Source organism: Aedes aegypti, chromosome 2, assembly GCF_002204515.2.
Source record: "Aedes aegypti strain LVP_AGWG chromosome 2, AaegL5.0 Primary Assembly, whole genome shotgun sequence".
Taxonomy (NCBI): Eukaryota; Metazoa; Arthropoda; class Insecta; order Diptera; family Culicidae; genus Aedes; species Aedes aegypti.
The window spans coordinates 179737764-179756101 of record NC_035108.1 but is presented as its reverse complement, the minus strand read 5'-3'; the positions used below and the strand labels follow the sequence as shown (position 1 = coordinate 179756101).

The following is an 18338-nucleotide window of genomic DNA, read 5'->3' as shown; positions in this document are numbered from 1 at the left end:
AGCAATACATTCCAAAGCACTTTTCCTTTTCCTATTAGTGCTTTCATATTTTAATTGCAATATTATACAATAAAATACTACCTTTAAAATATAAAACAATACGGTGGTGATAGTGACAGCCCTGAGGACATTCCTGGGTTCGATGGAAGCGTTGCGGCCGGCCAACAGTTAAAGTACTTTGGATTCATCTACAGCACGTTTGTGTTGGATCTGAAACACATGTACCTACTCAGGCGGGTAAGTTGTGGTTAGTTTCGGCAAAGCTATTGGACATTTCTTCAATATCCATAATGCTGCCTTCTTATTGGACCTTCTTATTTCTCAGCATTTTAACATACCAGTGGAGATGTGCCCTTTCCCATGTTGGCCCAAAAGCCTCCCTCTCCATGTTGTTGGAAGCTAAACCTACCGAAGATTTAATTTAAAATTGGCCAGAAGTCGAATGTTATAACAGCTATAGGTTTGACTTGGAGGGAAGCTGTTTACATTATTTTTAATTTAGAGTCTTATAAGGATTAGACATGTTTCTACCACTTATCTCACCAGAAGCATTGTGAAAAAAAATATCATGTTATGTCAAGCAGAACATATTTTTTATGAAATAAAAATGGTTTAAAACATTGTAATGTGTAGTATTTCTTTTGCTTATGGGATGAAAACTACGATGCAAGATTAAATCAATCATGACAGGAATAGGTTTGCTTGAATTTCGTTGTAATCTTCTGGTGGGACTCTTATGCGAGTACTTTCAATATGGGACGCACATGATTTGGTATTTTTTTCGCATTTTGTCCATACAAAGATACAACTTTAAGTGTGATACCATGAAGTACACTAATAATAAACATGATTCATGACGAAAACTCAAAAGTGATGAAAATTCAAATGGGACTGTTTTGCGAGTATGGGCAGTATAGTTCACCAAAGTTGGTCATTTTGTATGGAAAATCGAAAAAGTTGCAAATGTTTTGTCCAATACTGTACCTGTTCTTGATGAAATGCGTTTATGCCAAATGGCGTTATACCAAATAACCCAGACCCATCAAAAAGTACCTTTTAATTACGGAAGTAGTACAAACTTCGTTGATTCGTATTCTTTAGCACAAAAAAACTAGTAGTAACTTACATGCAAGTTGACTGAAATCGTAATTAAAACGCCAAATTCGCAGTATTTTCTATCAAAACAAACCAATGAAAACATTCAGAAACATTCTTTCAATCGGCTATCCAAAGTAAACACATTAATATCGTAATGTTTGGCAACCTCTTTTGAAGAAGTTCCATGATTTCTAATAGATCTTAACGATTTGAGTAATGTGTTTTTGGAATTATTAACACGTTCTGTGATAATTGCAAACCTTGTTTACTTATAGGCTATAGTTAGCTATATATTATTAGGGGATTTTTTTTTTTATTATCGGACAATTTGGGCCGGAGGTTCTCCGATTTGCATGAAATTTTCACCAGAGGTAGAGCTCGTGGATACATGACCAAAAGTTAAATTCAAAAAAATTATAGTGGCCTATTTTCCCGGAAATCTCTATATGAATTTTCACGATTTTCCTATATACATCAAACTTTGAAAATTCATATCTCCTGAACTATGCATCGTAGAACAAAAGTTTTTTAGTGAAATCGAAAGAAAAACATTTCTCGGAAAATTTTTCACCATGGAGAAAATTGTCGGAAAAATAGCGAAAAAACTATCGTCTGTATCATGAAAAATTTTCAAAAAAATAATTTTGTTTGATCAATCCATACTCTAAACTTTCGTCCATAGACGCCAAAGTGGTATCTTTTACCGTTTAGGTGACAGAACTGAAAAACCGATGACCACCCGCACGCTTCCCATAGGAAAATGTGTTCTATTGTGGGCCTCATAACCGTGCTCTAACGGCGGCAGTAATTTACACGCATTGTAAGTGTAACGCAGTAAACCATCCTCTCCTTTCCAGTCAGAAGAAGCTTTTCGTCAATCGGAGCACTCTCCTTTGGTCTGTTGGGTGTTTTGTATGTCCTTTATTCGTAACCTTTACTATTGAGACCAACAGTCATTAATTGAAAACGATCCTAACATTTAATAATATAGGTAATAGGAACTGACCCTCAGCAAGCATGGGAAAATTCACTCACTCACACGAACGCCACCGATGAAAAATAGCAAAAAATCTGCTGCTATCGAACATTCAGTGATAGCTGAACCGTCCTAGGCGGAGTGTAGCATGAAAGCGTCGAAACCGATTGCGGACAATCGGAAGGAATGCGAAGAGAAGTGAATACCAATACACTTGTATCTGCGAGGCACGACTTAATGCACTTAGCATCCATTCGCCGAATGCATTGAACAGACTGAGAGGATTCCTACTAACTGAATCATTCCGTGGTGTGGACTGCCAGTCAGTGAACGCTCATTAGCACTCAAACCCGAATGCCATTCGAACGGAATCAGAATGTAAACAATCATTGGACAAATATTTCAAAAGGGCACATCGACATTGGTAAACATTGGCTTTGCAAGCCGCTGTTGAACCCAATTCAACTCGATCGCGCTCACCAATACCACTATCAGGAAGAGCTAATACCAATATTTCTGATAGTGGGGTTAGTTTGCGTGGGCGGGCTAAAAAAGGCTCAATACCTCTTGGTCTTGGTATTTTGGTATTGCATTCGACTGATCAGATGCCGTTTTGAAATTGAAACGTTCGGCTTGGTTAAAAAAACGGCTTTCTCGCTCCCGACTGTGCGTGGAAGCGAGTGAGGGAAACACAATAACTGAGTGAGTGTTTCCCATGCTTGACCCTCAGTATCATATAGTTGCCAAGCAAAATGGATATTTATGCATACATAAAGTGCTATTTGTAATTTTCTTGCTTTTTTCAAATTGTGTTCAATTTATCAAATGATTAGATAATTAACTAAAAGCGCGCGAATAAATTTTCAGTTTTGTTATCTATACAAAGTGATATATTTGATATAAATTCGGATTGTTCCTTGGAAGAATATAGTATAGTATTTGCATGTATATAACATCAATCAACTGTATAACACTCAGGGACGCTATCTATTGTTCCATTGATGGCTGCTGTGGAATATTCCACTGCCAGTCAGCGTGCATCCTCTACAGTTGGCGCCAACCCAACAGCTCGCCAAACTGTATTGAGAAGCGTACGCGCGTAATGAATAATTATTGTATGTTTTGTCTGGCCGTATCGTGCGCCTATATAAGGCGCACCTATTGAATTTGTAAGCATGTACCGTTAAGTCACCAGTCACCGTGCGGCCTCCATTCACCGTGCACATATACAAATTCCTACAAAATATTCATACAATTTGCACAAATTATTCTTTTGTCAGCAAAATTAGATAACACTGATGAAATGAAATAGTTTTTGTCACAAAACATTTTGAAAAACATAGTTTATGTAGTATAAGTCATGTGAATTCTGTTTTATAATGAGATTTTTCAACTCTCTTAGTAAAAACGCCAAAAATTCCCATTTTTCATTTTAACGATGGAGTATGCAATTTTTCAAAATTTCAACAAGTTTTCGCTGTGGATATTATGAGTAAGATGTATTTCATCGTATAAGCAATGAGATTTTATGCAAATTAGAATTTTTTATTGTGTTCCAGTCGAAACCCAAATGCACGGTGAATGGTTCCTTTTTAATACACTCAAAATAATCCAAACGTCATTGTTACGTGGAAACATACGTGGTTTTTTTCCATCGCACTTTCCACGTAGCTTTTACGGGGATCGTAGGTGACGATGAATGAATCATGAATGAATGAATGAACCAAAGAACTTGTTTCACTTCATCGGAGAACCGCGTAATAGCTACGTGTTTTTGTTCGTACATTTCACCAAATAGCTTGATGGAACTCAAGGTGCATATCGGTATAGCTGCAAATAGTTTTGCTTGTATTTTTGGTATTCTTTTCAATTTAATGATATAAAATAAATAATGACTTTTGTTCAACCGTAGTCATTGTATTTATTCAACATTAGATACCGACACAATTTAATTTAAGTTGTTAACGAAATCGCCTGGTTCTAATATAATTCGGGCTCGAATCTTCCGCCAAGTAGTCGCAGACGATGCTCCTGTGCCAGAGGGAGAATGTCATAAATATGACTATTTTTTCACCATTACACCATATAATAAGTTTACTTACGCTCAATTTTCATTAAAAGAAGAACAGTTTGGCCAGCACCGTCTCTTCCGGAACCGTTTGCAAATCTGATTCACATTGCAAACTCTATTTGATGCCCTGTTTGACGCCTTCCAGAAAAATGGTCCAATGATTGTTTTAATAATAGAATTCAAATTAATATGAGAAAAACTTAAAAAAAAAAACTTTTGAATTTAGCAGATAAACGAACAAAATCAATATACCAACTCTTAAAGTTTATTTACAACCGACGCCATCTTTGAATTGATCACAACACAAAATGAATCATGAAGTGAACACGGTCGAAATGAAGTGGAGCGTGTAGGTTGTTTTCACGTAAGAGCGATAGGTTGATACTGTGAAAATGACCAGAGCAACATATTGTGTTTATCTATGGCTCGGTAACTGTTACCTTAGTCAGGTAAAGTCAGAAAAAGTTCATTATTTAGGATCTACGTGATTTTTCACGTAGTAATGACGTTTGGATTATTTTGAATGTATATATGGTCCCTATTACCGTGCATTAGTGTAAAAGGCATGAAATTATTCGGTAATATTAGATATATTGTTATGTCGTCATTAATCTACTTCATATTTAGTTTTTGAGTGAATATGGAATAGTTTGGACAATACAGTTAAACCTGCTATAACGATTTTAATGAAAAAATAATTATTTAGCCAATTATTAAACTTTTTATGGTTTTTATTGTAAATGAAGATTTGAATACTCTTAAAAATGAGTGCGCACTAGACTGATGCAAATTTTGAAGTTTTTGCTCCCCTATGCTTAAACGATGTCAATTATGATGAAAATGATCCTCCCAAAATTTGAAGTGATTCGGAAGAAATTTGGTTGTGCACAAGCTGTTTGAAGTTTGTATGGAAATTACTATGGGAAAGGCAAACCTTTTGTTTTCAGTCCTCTAACTGCTCGTTATACAGTGGGATTCCGTTTTTGGCAACAAAGTCGAAATTTTCAGTTGCCAAAAACGGAACCGTGCCAAAATCGGAACCCATTTTTTTATTTTCAAAAATATCTTTTTTACGTTGTTCCATCATAATTATGGAACTAAATGATGACCAAACTTCCGAACGATCCATTTCGAAGTAGATTTCCGTAGGATAGGACTATGTTATAAATCTGAAGATCCGTTATATTTTTTTTTTTTTTTTTTGATAGGCGTTCTACACACTTTTTATAGCTGAAATATCTTCAATGTTTTTTTATAAACTTTATGTATACTATGTGTATACCTAGGTCATGTAAAAACAATAATCGCATAAGTGACCTTTGTTCGATAACAGAACAATTCCTCAAAGTAGTGTAAGAATACAGAAATTTCATTGGAAGCGTATTTACAAAAAAAAGTTCTAGGTGTTACAAAACCGAATGATTCTAGTTAAATAAACTTAAAGAAAAAGAGGTTTCTATTTTAATCCCAAGCGTCGACTGACTACAGTCAAAGAGCACACAAAAACAGCTGAAATCATTTGCTGAAATGTGGGCTTCGTAGCCGTGAGGTTAGCGGCGTCAATCATTTAGGCGTATTGTACTACGGAGTGTAGGTTCGATTTCATGGAGGTTCGCCCCTTTCGGAGGAATCTTTTCGTCAAACAAAAACATTTCATCTTCAATAAATAGTTGTTCCGTGTGTCCGTTGTAGAATATAAGTGCAGCCTTTGTTTTAGGATGGTGTCTTTTAAATATGGATGAAAAATTCCTCTGAAAATTATTACAAAATGGTATAGAACCTGATTGTATTCTATACTAGCTTGCTAGGAATTCACGGAATCTTGCTCAGAATTCTTCGAATCTTACTTAGGAGCCAGATAGGAATTTACGAGCTTGCTAATCATTTTGAAGATAGCGCTTAAACTTTCAAGAATTCCGCTGCGATATTGCAGAAAATTCTCAAGTTTCCGATCAAAATTCTCAAAAGTTCATAAAAACTTTCCAGAGTGCCACTAGCAATTCCCACATTCCGCTGGAAACCTATTCAGAATCCTCAAGATCTCACAAAAAAATATAATTTCATGCCGCAAGCATACTTGAATTAAATCTTGATATGGCACGTAATACTGGATTACAATGTGGGATCGTTTCTTAAAAAAAAGTGATTTGCTTCTTTTGCTATGGTATGTTCTACATAAGCAATGCATGTAATTCTACAATAAGAAGAACAGTGAGCTGAAATAGCGAAACGAAATTGTAGTTGAAAACACTGTGTGTTTTTATACTTTTTGTTCCTCTTATGTCAATGTTGCTTTGTTAAGAAAAGCTGTTCCAAATCTGAAGAAAGCTGACTTTTACTAATTACAATTGTATACCGGCATACTCAAGTGGGCTGGTCATAAAGCGTGAATGCTTGAGAAAAGATGTTGGAACTCTAGTTGATACTAGTAGATACTCATATAGATTAATGACTTCATGAAACGGTACGACTATACGGCCATCTAAAATTAAATAAGCTTATACGGTGCTCCTACAAGTTGGTGACATTCTGAGAAATATCGGCGAAAATTGAACTCTGGAATGCGTTAAGCGTGAAGTTGGATTGCTGTTCAAATGACTTGAACAATTGACATAATAATATTTACAGAAAAATACAAATTTTAATGATATTGAAAAATGTTGCCAAAAACGGATCCATTTTGTTGCCAAAATCGGGGGGTGCCAAAAACGGAGCATGCCAAAAACGGAGCGTGCCAAAAACGGAATCCCACTGTAATAATCTATGGAAAAGTGAACACACTCATCTTATGTGAAAACTTCCCAGCTACAACTTTGCCGAAGACCACATTTCGATAGGACGTAAGGATAATTTGTTATTATTGGTAACAAAGTCTAAATCATGCTGAGATGATCATTCAATTACTTTCAGAGCAACACTGCTATTTTGCTGTAGAACATAGTAGCCTGGATTACTTTGATCTATTCTTCCCGCCAGGAGCACCACTGTTGCCTGCCGAATAGTTGGTGAAGCATGCTACATGCAAACCAACTTTATGATGATGAATAACAATTTATCCTGAGGTCCAATCAAAAAGTGGTCTTCGGCAAAGTTGTAGCTGGGAGGATTTCACGTTAGAAGAATTTGTTCACTCTTCCATGAAATATTATGACGATGAGATAGAGAGCTGAACACAAAAGATTGGCGTTTTCCATAGTAATCTCCATATAAACTTCAAATGGCGTGTGCACAGTCAAATTTCTTCCGAATCACTTTAAACTTTGGGAGGATGCTATTTACCATAATTAAAATCGTTTAAGCATAGGGGAGCAAACATTTCAAAATTTGCATCACTCTAGTGCGCACACTACTAGCAACATAGTTGCTCCATTAAAAACGTTTCTACAAGAAACAAAATTAAATCACGACGAAAACTATACGCACGGTGAATGGTGCACTAGTGTGCACGGTAAATGGTGACATAGAACGGTACGAGGCGACCTTAACATGACATTTTCAAACATAATTTTTGAGTATTTTTTTGTTATGCATCACTAGTTTTATATTTTTCCTTGAATTATTATATAATTGCACGCTACATAGTGGTATTTGAGCACGCTTTAAATAATTTGGAAAAGTTATATAATTTTTTGAAGTGCAAATTTTTCTTAAATGCACGGTGAATGGTAGCTTGACGGTACTTTCTTTCGTTTCTCCACCGAGTAGGCATGCTGCCTCTCAGTGGTAATAAATATGTTAAAGTGAAGCTGTTCGCTTGATTTGCCGTCCGTTGTATCGTAAAAGACACAACGTAGGAAAGACGTCCTAGCCGAAACAACATATTAACAATATATTCATAAGTTTTCAAAGAAAGTGAGATTTGATCCTTCAAACGTTACCATAATGATTGATTGTAACAAGAACTTCCCGTGCGGCTTTCATAGAGGCTGTTAGCTTTAATACTAAATAACGTTGCTGATGAAGGGCACACAAAACACCCAACTGACCAATGGAGAGTGGTCCGATTGACGAAAAGCTTCTTCTGACTGGAAAGGGAAGGATGGTTTACTGTGTTACACTTACAATGCGTGTAAATTACTGCCGCCGTTAGCGCACGGTTATGAGGCCCACAATAGAACACATTTTCCTATTGGAAGCGTGCGGGTGGTCATCGGTTTTTCAGTTCTGTCGCCTAAACGGTAAAAGATACCACTTTGGCGTCTATGGACGAAAGTTAGAGTATGGATTGATGAAACAGAAAATTTTTTTTTTGAAAATTTTTCATGGTACAGACGATAGTTTTTTCGCTATTTTTCCGACAATTTTCTCCATGGTGAAAAATTTTATGGGAAATGTTTTTCTTTTTATATTTTTAATAGATTGCTGAGAAAATGTCCTTTCAATTTCACTAAGAAACTTTTGTTCTACGATGCATAGTTTAGGAGATATGAATTTTCAAAGTTTGAGGTATATAGAGAAATCGTGAAAATTCATCTAGAGTTTTTCGGGAAAATAGGCCACTATATTTTTTTGAATTTCACTTTTGGTCATGTATCCACGAGCTCTACCTCTGGTGAAAATTTCATGCAAATCGGAGAACCTCCGGCCCAAACCTGTCCGATAATTAAAAAAAATGCCCATTAGTTATATATAGTTATAGATACCTGAAGAGCAAGCATAAATTCAATCTCTAATGAGAAACTTTTCACTTGCCCCACGTGATAAGAAAATTGACGGTGTTTAAATTTAGTTACTTTTTAAATTTGGTCTACGTCAAATTAATGCTAGAACTTTTTTTTTTATTTCAGTTTGAAGCTGTTAGAGAGGACAACTTAAAAGTAGTACAGAAAATTATATTCGGCAGATTTGATTTTCACTGAAAATTTTAGAATAAGACTTGTAATAAATAAGACTTGCCGCTAACTTGTTACGGAGTAATATATGACAAGTTAACAAACGAAAGATCAAAGATCTATTATGCATAATGGTTGAACAATCTCAGGAATCTCTTACCTATCGTAATGTTCTAAATGGCCTCAAAAGTTTACGCATGAGTTTACTTCGTTGATTCACATATTCAGTAAAGTATACACATTATTTTCACTTACCCCATGCACCCACTTATCTCGCGATACCTTACATCTTTCCGCGTAAATCTGCTTTCTAGACTATAGTGCAATGGATGCCACACTAACATTCCTTTCTCATCCTCGACGACGGTAAGGACGTTTCCGGCGACGTTATTCATTCACAGGAAAAAAAAACAGGTTTTACTATGCAGGTTATCATCATGCAAATTCGAATCACAGTGTGTACACTAATGAAGACAATCGCACTCAAATTTTCTCACAGTATTACATGCAACAAAAAACACATTTCCAACAGAAAAAGGTTTATTTTACAATTAATATAGTTCAGACGAGCAAATCTCGACTCAACCAAATTTATTACAGTCCTAGAACGACTTTCCTCTGACAACCTGTCTGAACCAGAGCCAAGAAGTGAACCCCGACAAGCTGAACCACGTAAAGATGTACGATAGATGTTCGTTTCGCAGCGTCACACGAGTTTGTCCACCCACGGGGCCATGGGGAACCGTGGACTCCACGGTCGCATCAAGAAAATACGGTTCCGTTCCGCACTGTTCGGCCATTTTGGGCACATCTCGGTACATGAAAATGGCTCCCCTCTGGTTAGGAGTAAACTGGGGACGGTTCTCCGGCAAACGAACAACGCCTTGCAGCTCGACGGTTCCTTTAATTTGGCCCTCTGGTCGAGTGGCTGGATCGAGGTTTCGCTTCGACACCCAACCGCGATTGATTAGAATTTTATCTCTGAAATACAAAATCGTGATTATAACAATTTTACCTTGATCTATGAACGGTTGTAGTGCATTCTTACTCTCTTCCTTCTAGCTTGAATGGCGTTATGACCAGATATCCGATCGAGGATTCTTTCTGCGAAAACAGACCACCCGTGGTATTGGAATCTCCTTTCTGAATCAACGCCCGGGGACCTAGATGTAACTCTTGATCGTGCAGGAACTCTCCCCGGACAATTACTTTTTGGTACTCCATTTTTTCCAGCTCCGACAAACTATGCGAAGAAAATACGGATTGGAATAAGTCATAGTGTTGGACAATACATTTGCAGGTTTTTTATTTTCCATACAAAATTATCAACTATTATTTAGATTGAGCTCTGTGTATTCTTTTGTTCTTTCACAAAATTGAAAATATGTAATCTTTTCTATTAGAACAAACACATTAGAGGACAAGTTACAATTTTGGCCTAGCACTTCCTGTCCTCCAGTTTCGGACAGCTTCATTTGACTAAAGTAGTTTCTTTGACGAAAAATTATAAACGATTTATTTGCAAATTTTCTTCTTCTTCTTCTTGGCATTAACGTCCTACTGGGACAGAGCTTGCTTCTCAGCTCAGTGTTTTTATGATGACTTCCACAATTCTTAACTGAGAGCTTTCTTTGCCAAAGTTGCCATTTTCGCATTCGAATATCGTGTGGCAAGGCAAGTTCGATTATACTCCATGCCCAGGAGAGTCAAGGAAATTTCCATTACGAAAAGATCCTGGACCGACTGGGAATCGAACCCAGGCACCTTCGGCATGGCTTTGCTTTGTAGCCGCGGACTCTAACCATTCGCCTAAGGAAGACCCAATTAATCTGCAAATGTGGAAGACGAACACAACAACTTGTTCATATCGTCTAAATCTATAACATTTCCGAAGAAACCTTTCATAATGTGCTTAAAATTCTTAAAATTCTTAGTTATGCTGACGATATGAAACTTTATATGGAAATCAATAGCATGTCTTTTTTGCGACATTTATATGAATGTAATAAGTATATTTAATGAATGGTAATTGTAATTGTAATTGCTCAATCCACACCCTGGCAGACAATTATCCGCCCATCTAGACACGGGCTGGGTGAGGACCTACCAAGCCTCCCCCGTTAACATGTCCTATACCGTTTAGCACACCGGGATCTTCCACAAGCAGGCGCCGGAATTAAAGCGGTCCCACAAGCTTCAGATACATTAAATAGATATAGTCCCTCTGGCACTAAACCGAATAGCGGCCTTCATATCATCACTAGCAATGTCTATCCCGCACGCCAAACAAAATGCCGGAAGTAGCGTGCCGTGTAGAACATCCGATGTTCTACACAGCACATCACATCCGACACCATGCTCAACGTACAGCAAAGACATCGCTAATAAAAAGCGGAATGCGTCATTCGATTCAATGCCAGAGGGACTATAAATGTAACGAAGAGGAAATGAAAAGATAGTAGAGATGGTTTGGTTGTTGGATTGCTGAAACGAGAAGAAATAAAGTCATTACGTTAAAACGTGGTTTTTATAGTTGAATAAATGTATCGATAGTTTCTCATCTGTTTCATTTCCGTGTCGTAGTTGCGTCGATTCTATCCACCTCGAGTTTTGTCGTCTCCGCTCGAGCAATGAGGACCGCGATGAAATGAAAATATAAAAATATGACCATTAGTGTTTATCTATTATTTAATGTGGTTCTCATTTGCTTTTAAATACCTAAGTAACATGTGAACTCTGCCTCTATCAGAAAATTCTAATGAATTATATTTTATTCTCCTGCACTTTCCCTAACACAAAGTATTCCTATTTAGTAAGACATTTACAAGTGCAAAAGCGCAAATAAAAGTGTGGGACCTCATCGAATCATGTTGATGCCCTCAGAGCACTCATTCTTCGATTTGCGAAAAATGAGTCCGCTGAAAACACCGACCCGACTCGACGCAATCGCGCACCTCTACCAACGCCTCCGCACATGTAAAAACTTCTGCGATAAACCTGTGGTGTGAAAGAAATGCGCAATATTATTTTAATTTCAATCCTAACTGCATGACCCGTAGGCTCTATGCGTATGATTGTTCATTATTTTAGCTAAATATACCAGTTATTCCTGTACATCAGAAGAAAAGAAAAACGATTAAAAATATCTTGCAACGTAAAGTTTAAGTGATCAAATATTAATCCTTTCTTCGAACCTAATTTCATTATACATTGGGTTATGCTATGCTTCGCGTGTGATACGAACAATTAGATTTATCAATATAATGCATTAGCATCCAAACAAATACCCTAGAAAATTTTCTTATTGTCCGACAAACATTTCAAAACAATTACGAACTGCAAAAATTCAACGGTAACTTTACTCAACAAAGCTTTCATTCGATCACCCTTAAAATACACAGTCATCAGTAGACCATGCACTATAATATCCTCCTAATATAACGCAGAGCTAAAAATCCTCTCTTGCGTTACCCAATCTGAACAAGAAAACATTTTCAAATACTTCCCATAATTTGTGCACGGCAAAACAGATTCCACTTTCTACTTAATGTAACCTAGTATGAACAGCTGCCCAACTCTCCAGACCTGCGCCCTCCAAGATCCAAGGTGCTGCTGCCTTACGTTCAAAACTTCTTTCCTCAAAGTCTGTCTATCAATTCCGAACTCTATTGCATACTACCATACCAATCAGACCCTATTCCTGACAAGACACAGAGTCATAACCCCAATGTGATGGATTTACCCAGTAAATCCACAACCTTGTCCTAACCCCTCTTACGTTTCGCTATCTTCGAAAGTCACCAATATTGATGCTTGGCAAAAAATATCAGTATTCAATCCACAAGTCCCAAATTACACCACATTACGTTGGTCCGTTTGGCGTCGCCGGTGGATACCTGTTCTGACATTCGTTTCTTTTAAACTCCATTTCAACCATGTCCCTCCACTTTATCAATACGAATGTTGACGAATCACGATAATCTGAAGATCGTGACCAGAACGGAGGTAGGATAAATCACTAGGGACCAACTACCACCAATAAGTATATTTAATGAATGGTGTACCAAAATTAAACGTCAAAAATGTAATATAATCTCATATAGTAGAAAACGGAATACACTACAGATTACTGTCTCTTTAGGAAATCAAAAGTTCAAAAGTGCGATAAGATCAGAGGTTTAGGTGTTATACTAGATACTAAACTTACTTCTACTGACCATTATAATACCATTATCCATAAAGCAATCAAAATGTTAAGCTTTATTAAGCGTATTAGCTACAATTTTCGGGATCGGGAGTTTTAATCGTACAAACTTTATACATTGCATATGTAAAATCAATTCTATTGTAGTGTTGTGTGGTCTCCAGATATGAAAACACATGGGATTAGAATCGAATTACAAAAGCAATTTCTCTTATACAAACCCTTACGCAAATTGCGAACAAAGTTTAGACAATATTTTAACTCCTTAAGATATAATAATATACAACATACAATGAAGCAAACATGTAGCCTGTAGTCATTGACGAAATTAATAAAAAAAAAAGTTTTGAGTTAGGTAATATCAATTATTAAAACTTGTAAAAAAAGTAACTTCAAGCGTTATTGCTTTTGAACTCGTGATTGGAAAAATCACTCAAACATATATTGTTTAAATTCAAGTTATGTCTAAAAAATTGTAAACATATCATTCAAATCGATCCATGAATACCTACCTAACTCATATCTAATCCCTCTAAAATTGACCATTTTGTATGAAAAATCGAAAAATTTGCAAACGTATTACTGTATGTTTGTGGTCAGATATGGATAGTTACTCATCGGGAATAGGAACGGGTTCCATACGCATACGTGATTCGAGGTTCCTGATTAAATCTTCCTTCCACTGCTTCCGGTAGACTTGCCAGCATCCGAGTCCGAATGTCGTAGCGGGGATTGCCTGAATGGATGAACAATGTTTTAGGAATCATTTTTCTGAATTGAACAGAAATGAAACTCACCAATAGCATCCACCCAAAAGCCGTGATCGGTTGATTTCCATCGCTACGCAATCTTACCGGCGGAGGAACTCGAGATCGTTTCTGATGTGCTTGCCGGCACGGATAGAAACGGTTTACAGGTCGCGATGATCGCAAACCGGCAAGCACTTCACGTTGAATGAAACGAAACATTTTTTATTGCACTGTCATTCACTGATTCTAAACTGGTGTGATATCACGGGCTTCACAGCGTCCACACAACACCTACAATAAATAACGATCGTGCACTAATGAATGGAATTTGATCACATAACATCTAGGTATCACTATCACGGTCTTGGTCTTCGGGTGTTTATGATATGAAGCTGATGGTGACGGCGATGTCGATTTGATTTGTTTTGACGTTTCCACACCTAGCCGGGAGACTAGAGTTATAAGCCGATAAGAAAAAATAGCCTAACATCTCACTGAAGCGATTTTCCGTATACAATAGGGTCCTAAAGCCCTGTCCCAATTTTAGTGCCAAACGCTTAAGTTTAGGCCAAAAACACATGTTTACTCAATTTTATAATGTTTTCCGTTGGTTTAAGCCCAAAAACATTTTTTTTAGATTTTGTCACATCCTTTGGCTTGAACTCAAATTTTGGGTGTATTTTGTTTTCCGTGTCCCTTACGAAATGTCAGATAGGAACAACCCCAGTGGTCGAACTAAAACCCCTGTGGTGTTTTTGTCGACTAAGCGAACGTCAAACATGATCTTAAGTGTCAAGGTTCATTTATGGACCAAATTTTTAAATTAAAGTTTAAACATGATATAGCCATTATTTGAGCGGGAAAAATTGCTAAAGTAGTTACAGTAACATGCTTTTTCGTGTTATTAAATAAAAACAAGATTTTATTAAAAATTTTAGGACCCAATTTATGTGTGAAACTACCTATATAGATTTATACTATTAGCTTTCATCAATAAAAAATATGTGTGAAAGAAACGTAACACTTAATTTAGCTCCATCAAATAATGTCTATGTTAAAGATTAAATGAAAACAATTTGGTACGGTAAATAAAACGTATGTGTGTCATTCATAAAGTTTAAGTTTGGATGGTTTATCAAAGGTATTAGCGATATTTTTATATATGTTTATGTTTTGAATAATCTCATTTTTTCCAGTTTTCCAGAATAATATACATGAATAAACAGTTTTCACTGATTTTTTCCGGTAAAATAGTAGATTTCACCGATTTTCTACAGTAAAATAGTTGATTTCACGGATTTTGACGGTAAAATAGTAGATTTTACAGGAAAATCTGTATTTTTGTTGTTTACAGTTCGGTGATTTATTTCACAGGATATTGCGATTTATTTTAAGTGTGTATGTTCACACCAATAAAACAATCCATAGCAAACCGCGCGTGTTGGGCTCCTGGCTCGTGGACTGCGGAATGTCGACGTGAACATGGCAGCAATCCAGGAAATACGCTGGCCGAGAACCGGAGAACGTGAATTCCGAGCGGTGAACCCCATCGCCAACACCTCATTCAAGTACCACATCTACTACAGCGGTGGCGACAGGGCAGAACGCGGAGTTGGCTTCATAGTGATTGGGAAGCAGATGAAGCGAATTCGGTGGAAACCGGTGAACGACCGTATCTGTGTGTTGAAAATGGAGGGAAAGTTCTTCAACTCCATCCTGATCAGCATATATGCGCCTACGAACGATAAGGATGAATTCTATGAAAGCCTGGATAAGGCCTACGTAGAGTGCCCAAAACAAGATGCCAAGATAGTCATCGGCGTCGCAAATGCGCAGATCGGGAAAGAAGATTTCTTCCGATCCGTCATTGGAACGGAAAGCCTCCATTCCGTTACCAATGATAATGGCCTGCGGCTAGTAACCTTCACTGCTGCTAGAGGGATGGCAATCAGCAGTACCTACTTCGCACGGAAGAATATTCGCAAACACACCTGGCGACATCCGAGTGGCGATGCTTGATCCCAAATAGACCACGTGCTGGTTGATGGGCGACATTTCTCAGATGTCATGTATGTCAGGACCTTCCGAGGGGGCGGTTATCTAGCGTCACGACTTCCAAAACAAATAGAACGCTGCGCTTCAATATACAACGCTCTTCGACTGATGGGGTAGCTGCACAGTACCGTCAGCAACTAGACGAGCAGTTGGGAATCAACGTTGCTGGAGACGTCGACAGCCTATGGGACCCTATCCACGAGCTGTGACAACAACGGCGCGGGAAGCACTGTTCAACGACAAAGACGAAACGACTGGTTCGATGAAGAGTGACAGACATAAAGAATGTCGCCAGAAGCCGTATGCTTGTGGCCGGTACCCGACAGAGCAGAGAGCGGTACAGGGCAGCAAGGGCCGAGGAAAAGCGAATCCACCGCAGAAAGAAAAGGCAGCACGAAGAAAGTGGTAGCTGAAGCTCAAGGAAGCATGAACCGGAATGATATGCGGAGATTCTATGCAACGGTCAATGGTGCGCGGCACAATACCATACCAGTGCCCGCCATGTGCAATGATCGAGAAGGGAATTTGCTGACCGATAAAACGGCGGTGGCTGCCAGGTGGAAGGAGCACTTTCAGCAATTGTTGAACGGTGAAAATGGAAATATAGCGAGGAACCGGACGAACATTAATGATGACGATCAAGCTGTGGACCCACCGACCATAGGAGAGGTTAACAAGGCTATCAGCGAGCTGAAGAACTGGGAAGGACGAGATCCCGGTCGAGCTTCTCAAGCACGGAAGTGAGCAGCTTTATCAGTCGATCCACCGAGTACTTCTGAAGGTATGGGAGGACGAAGAATTGACCACCAGCAGGTTGGATGGCCTCATCCGCCCAATCTACAAGAAAGGGCACAGATTGGAGTGTGCCAATTACAGATAAATTACCCTGCCGAATTCGGCGTGCAAAATTCTGTTGCGCATCCAGATTAACAGATTGAGACCGCTCGAGGAGTGTTTCGTAGAAGAATACCAAGCTGGTTTTCGTGAGGACCGTTCGACAACAGACCAGAAGTTTACCTTGCGAATGATCCTAGATAAAATCCGGGAGTATAACTTGCAGACTCATCATCTGTTTGTTGGTTTCAAGGCGGCGTACGACTCAGTGAAAAGAAATGAGCTGTGGCAGATAATGTATGAACATGGTTTTCCGGTAAAACTGATCAGGCTGATACGTGCTACGCTGGATAGTTCGAAATCAAGTGTTCGGATCGCAGACGAGGTGTCAACCTCGTTCGAGACGTTAGACGGGTTGAAGCTGGGAGATGCACTTTCGAATTTACTGTTCAACATTGCTTTCGAGGGTGCTATTAAGAGATCTTGCGTGCAGAGAAATGACACTAATATCACAAAGTCGCACATGCTCCTTGGCTTTGTGGACGATATAGAACTAATTGGAATCGATCGCAGGTCAGTGGAAGAGGCATTCGTACCTGTGAAGAGGAAGACAGTGAGGATAGGCCTGACCATTAATTCTACCAAAACGAAGTACATGGTTGCAGGTAGAGATAAAGTCAGGCTTGGTGATGTAGGTGCTGAGGTAGTGTTTTATGGGGACGTGTTTGAAGTTGTTGAAGAATTTGTTCACCTTGGATCTTGGAACAATTGTGACATGTTACAACGACGTTTCCCGCGAAGTGAAGAGACGTGTCGCGACTGCGAATAGGGCCTTTTACGGACTACGTAACCAGCTTAGGTCCCGCAGTTTGCAAACGGAAACAAAATTCGCCCTGTATAAAACATTGATTCTTCCGGTGGCTCTCTACGGCCACGAAGCGTGGACGTTGAAAAAGTCAGACTGGAAAGCTCTCGGTGTTTTTGAGCGTAAAGTGCTGCGGACAATACTCGGTGGGAAACTCGAAAATGGTGTGTGGCGCAGACGCATGAATCAAGTGTACAAAGATGTGAATATTATCTAGCGTGTAAAATACAGCAGACTTCAGTGGGCTGCTCACTTAGTGCGAATGTCGGAAGAAATAATTGTGAAAATAATGTTCAGCAGGGAATCAGGTAGAGGTCGGCGGCTTCGGAGAAGACCACGAATACGCTGGCTGTACGCAGTGGAAGAGGACCTGGTGACCCTAAACGTTCGGGGCAACTAAAGAAATTTTGCCCAAGACCGACGAAGATGGAGCTCTACAATACGCCCGGCAATGCTGATGTGGAATGCAAACGTGGACAGCAAAAGTTTGTCCTAAAAAGGACCAAATATCTGAAATACGCTTTGAACTATAATCGGAGATAAAGGTGTAATAAAAGAACGTGAGGAAAAAGAATAACAATACCAAAAATGTTAATCCTCAAATCGTTTCCATGGAGTTCGTTCGGCTGTTTTAGCAGAAAACAAAAAGTTTGA

At 38.4% G+C, this 18338-nt stretch overlaps 1 protein-coding gene across 1 annotated transcript; it reads right to left on the bottom strand.

Moving 5' to 3' along the window:
- Window positions 1–9499: 9499 nt before the first annotated feature.
- LOC5574565 (SURF1-like protein) lies at window positions 9500–14345 on the bottom strand. Its single transcript, XM_021843312.1, has 4 exons — window positions 13979–14345; window positions 13796–13917; window positions 10026–10220; window positions 9500–9958 (listed from the first exon to the last, which is right to left on the bottom strand). The coding sequence occupies exons 1-4, from the start codon at window positions 14147–14149 to the stop codon at window positions 9580–9582; spliced, it is 867 nt and encodes a 288-aa protein (XP_021699004.1). The 5' UTR covers window positions 14150–14345; the 3' UTR covers window positions 9500–9579.
- Between the last annotated feature and the right edge of the window lie 3993 nt (window positions 14346–18338).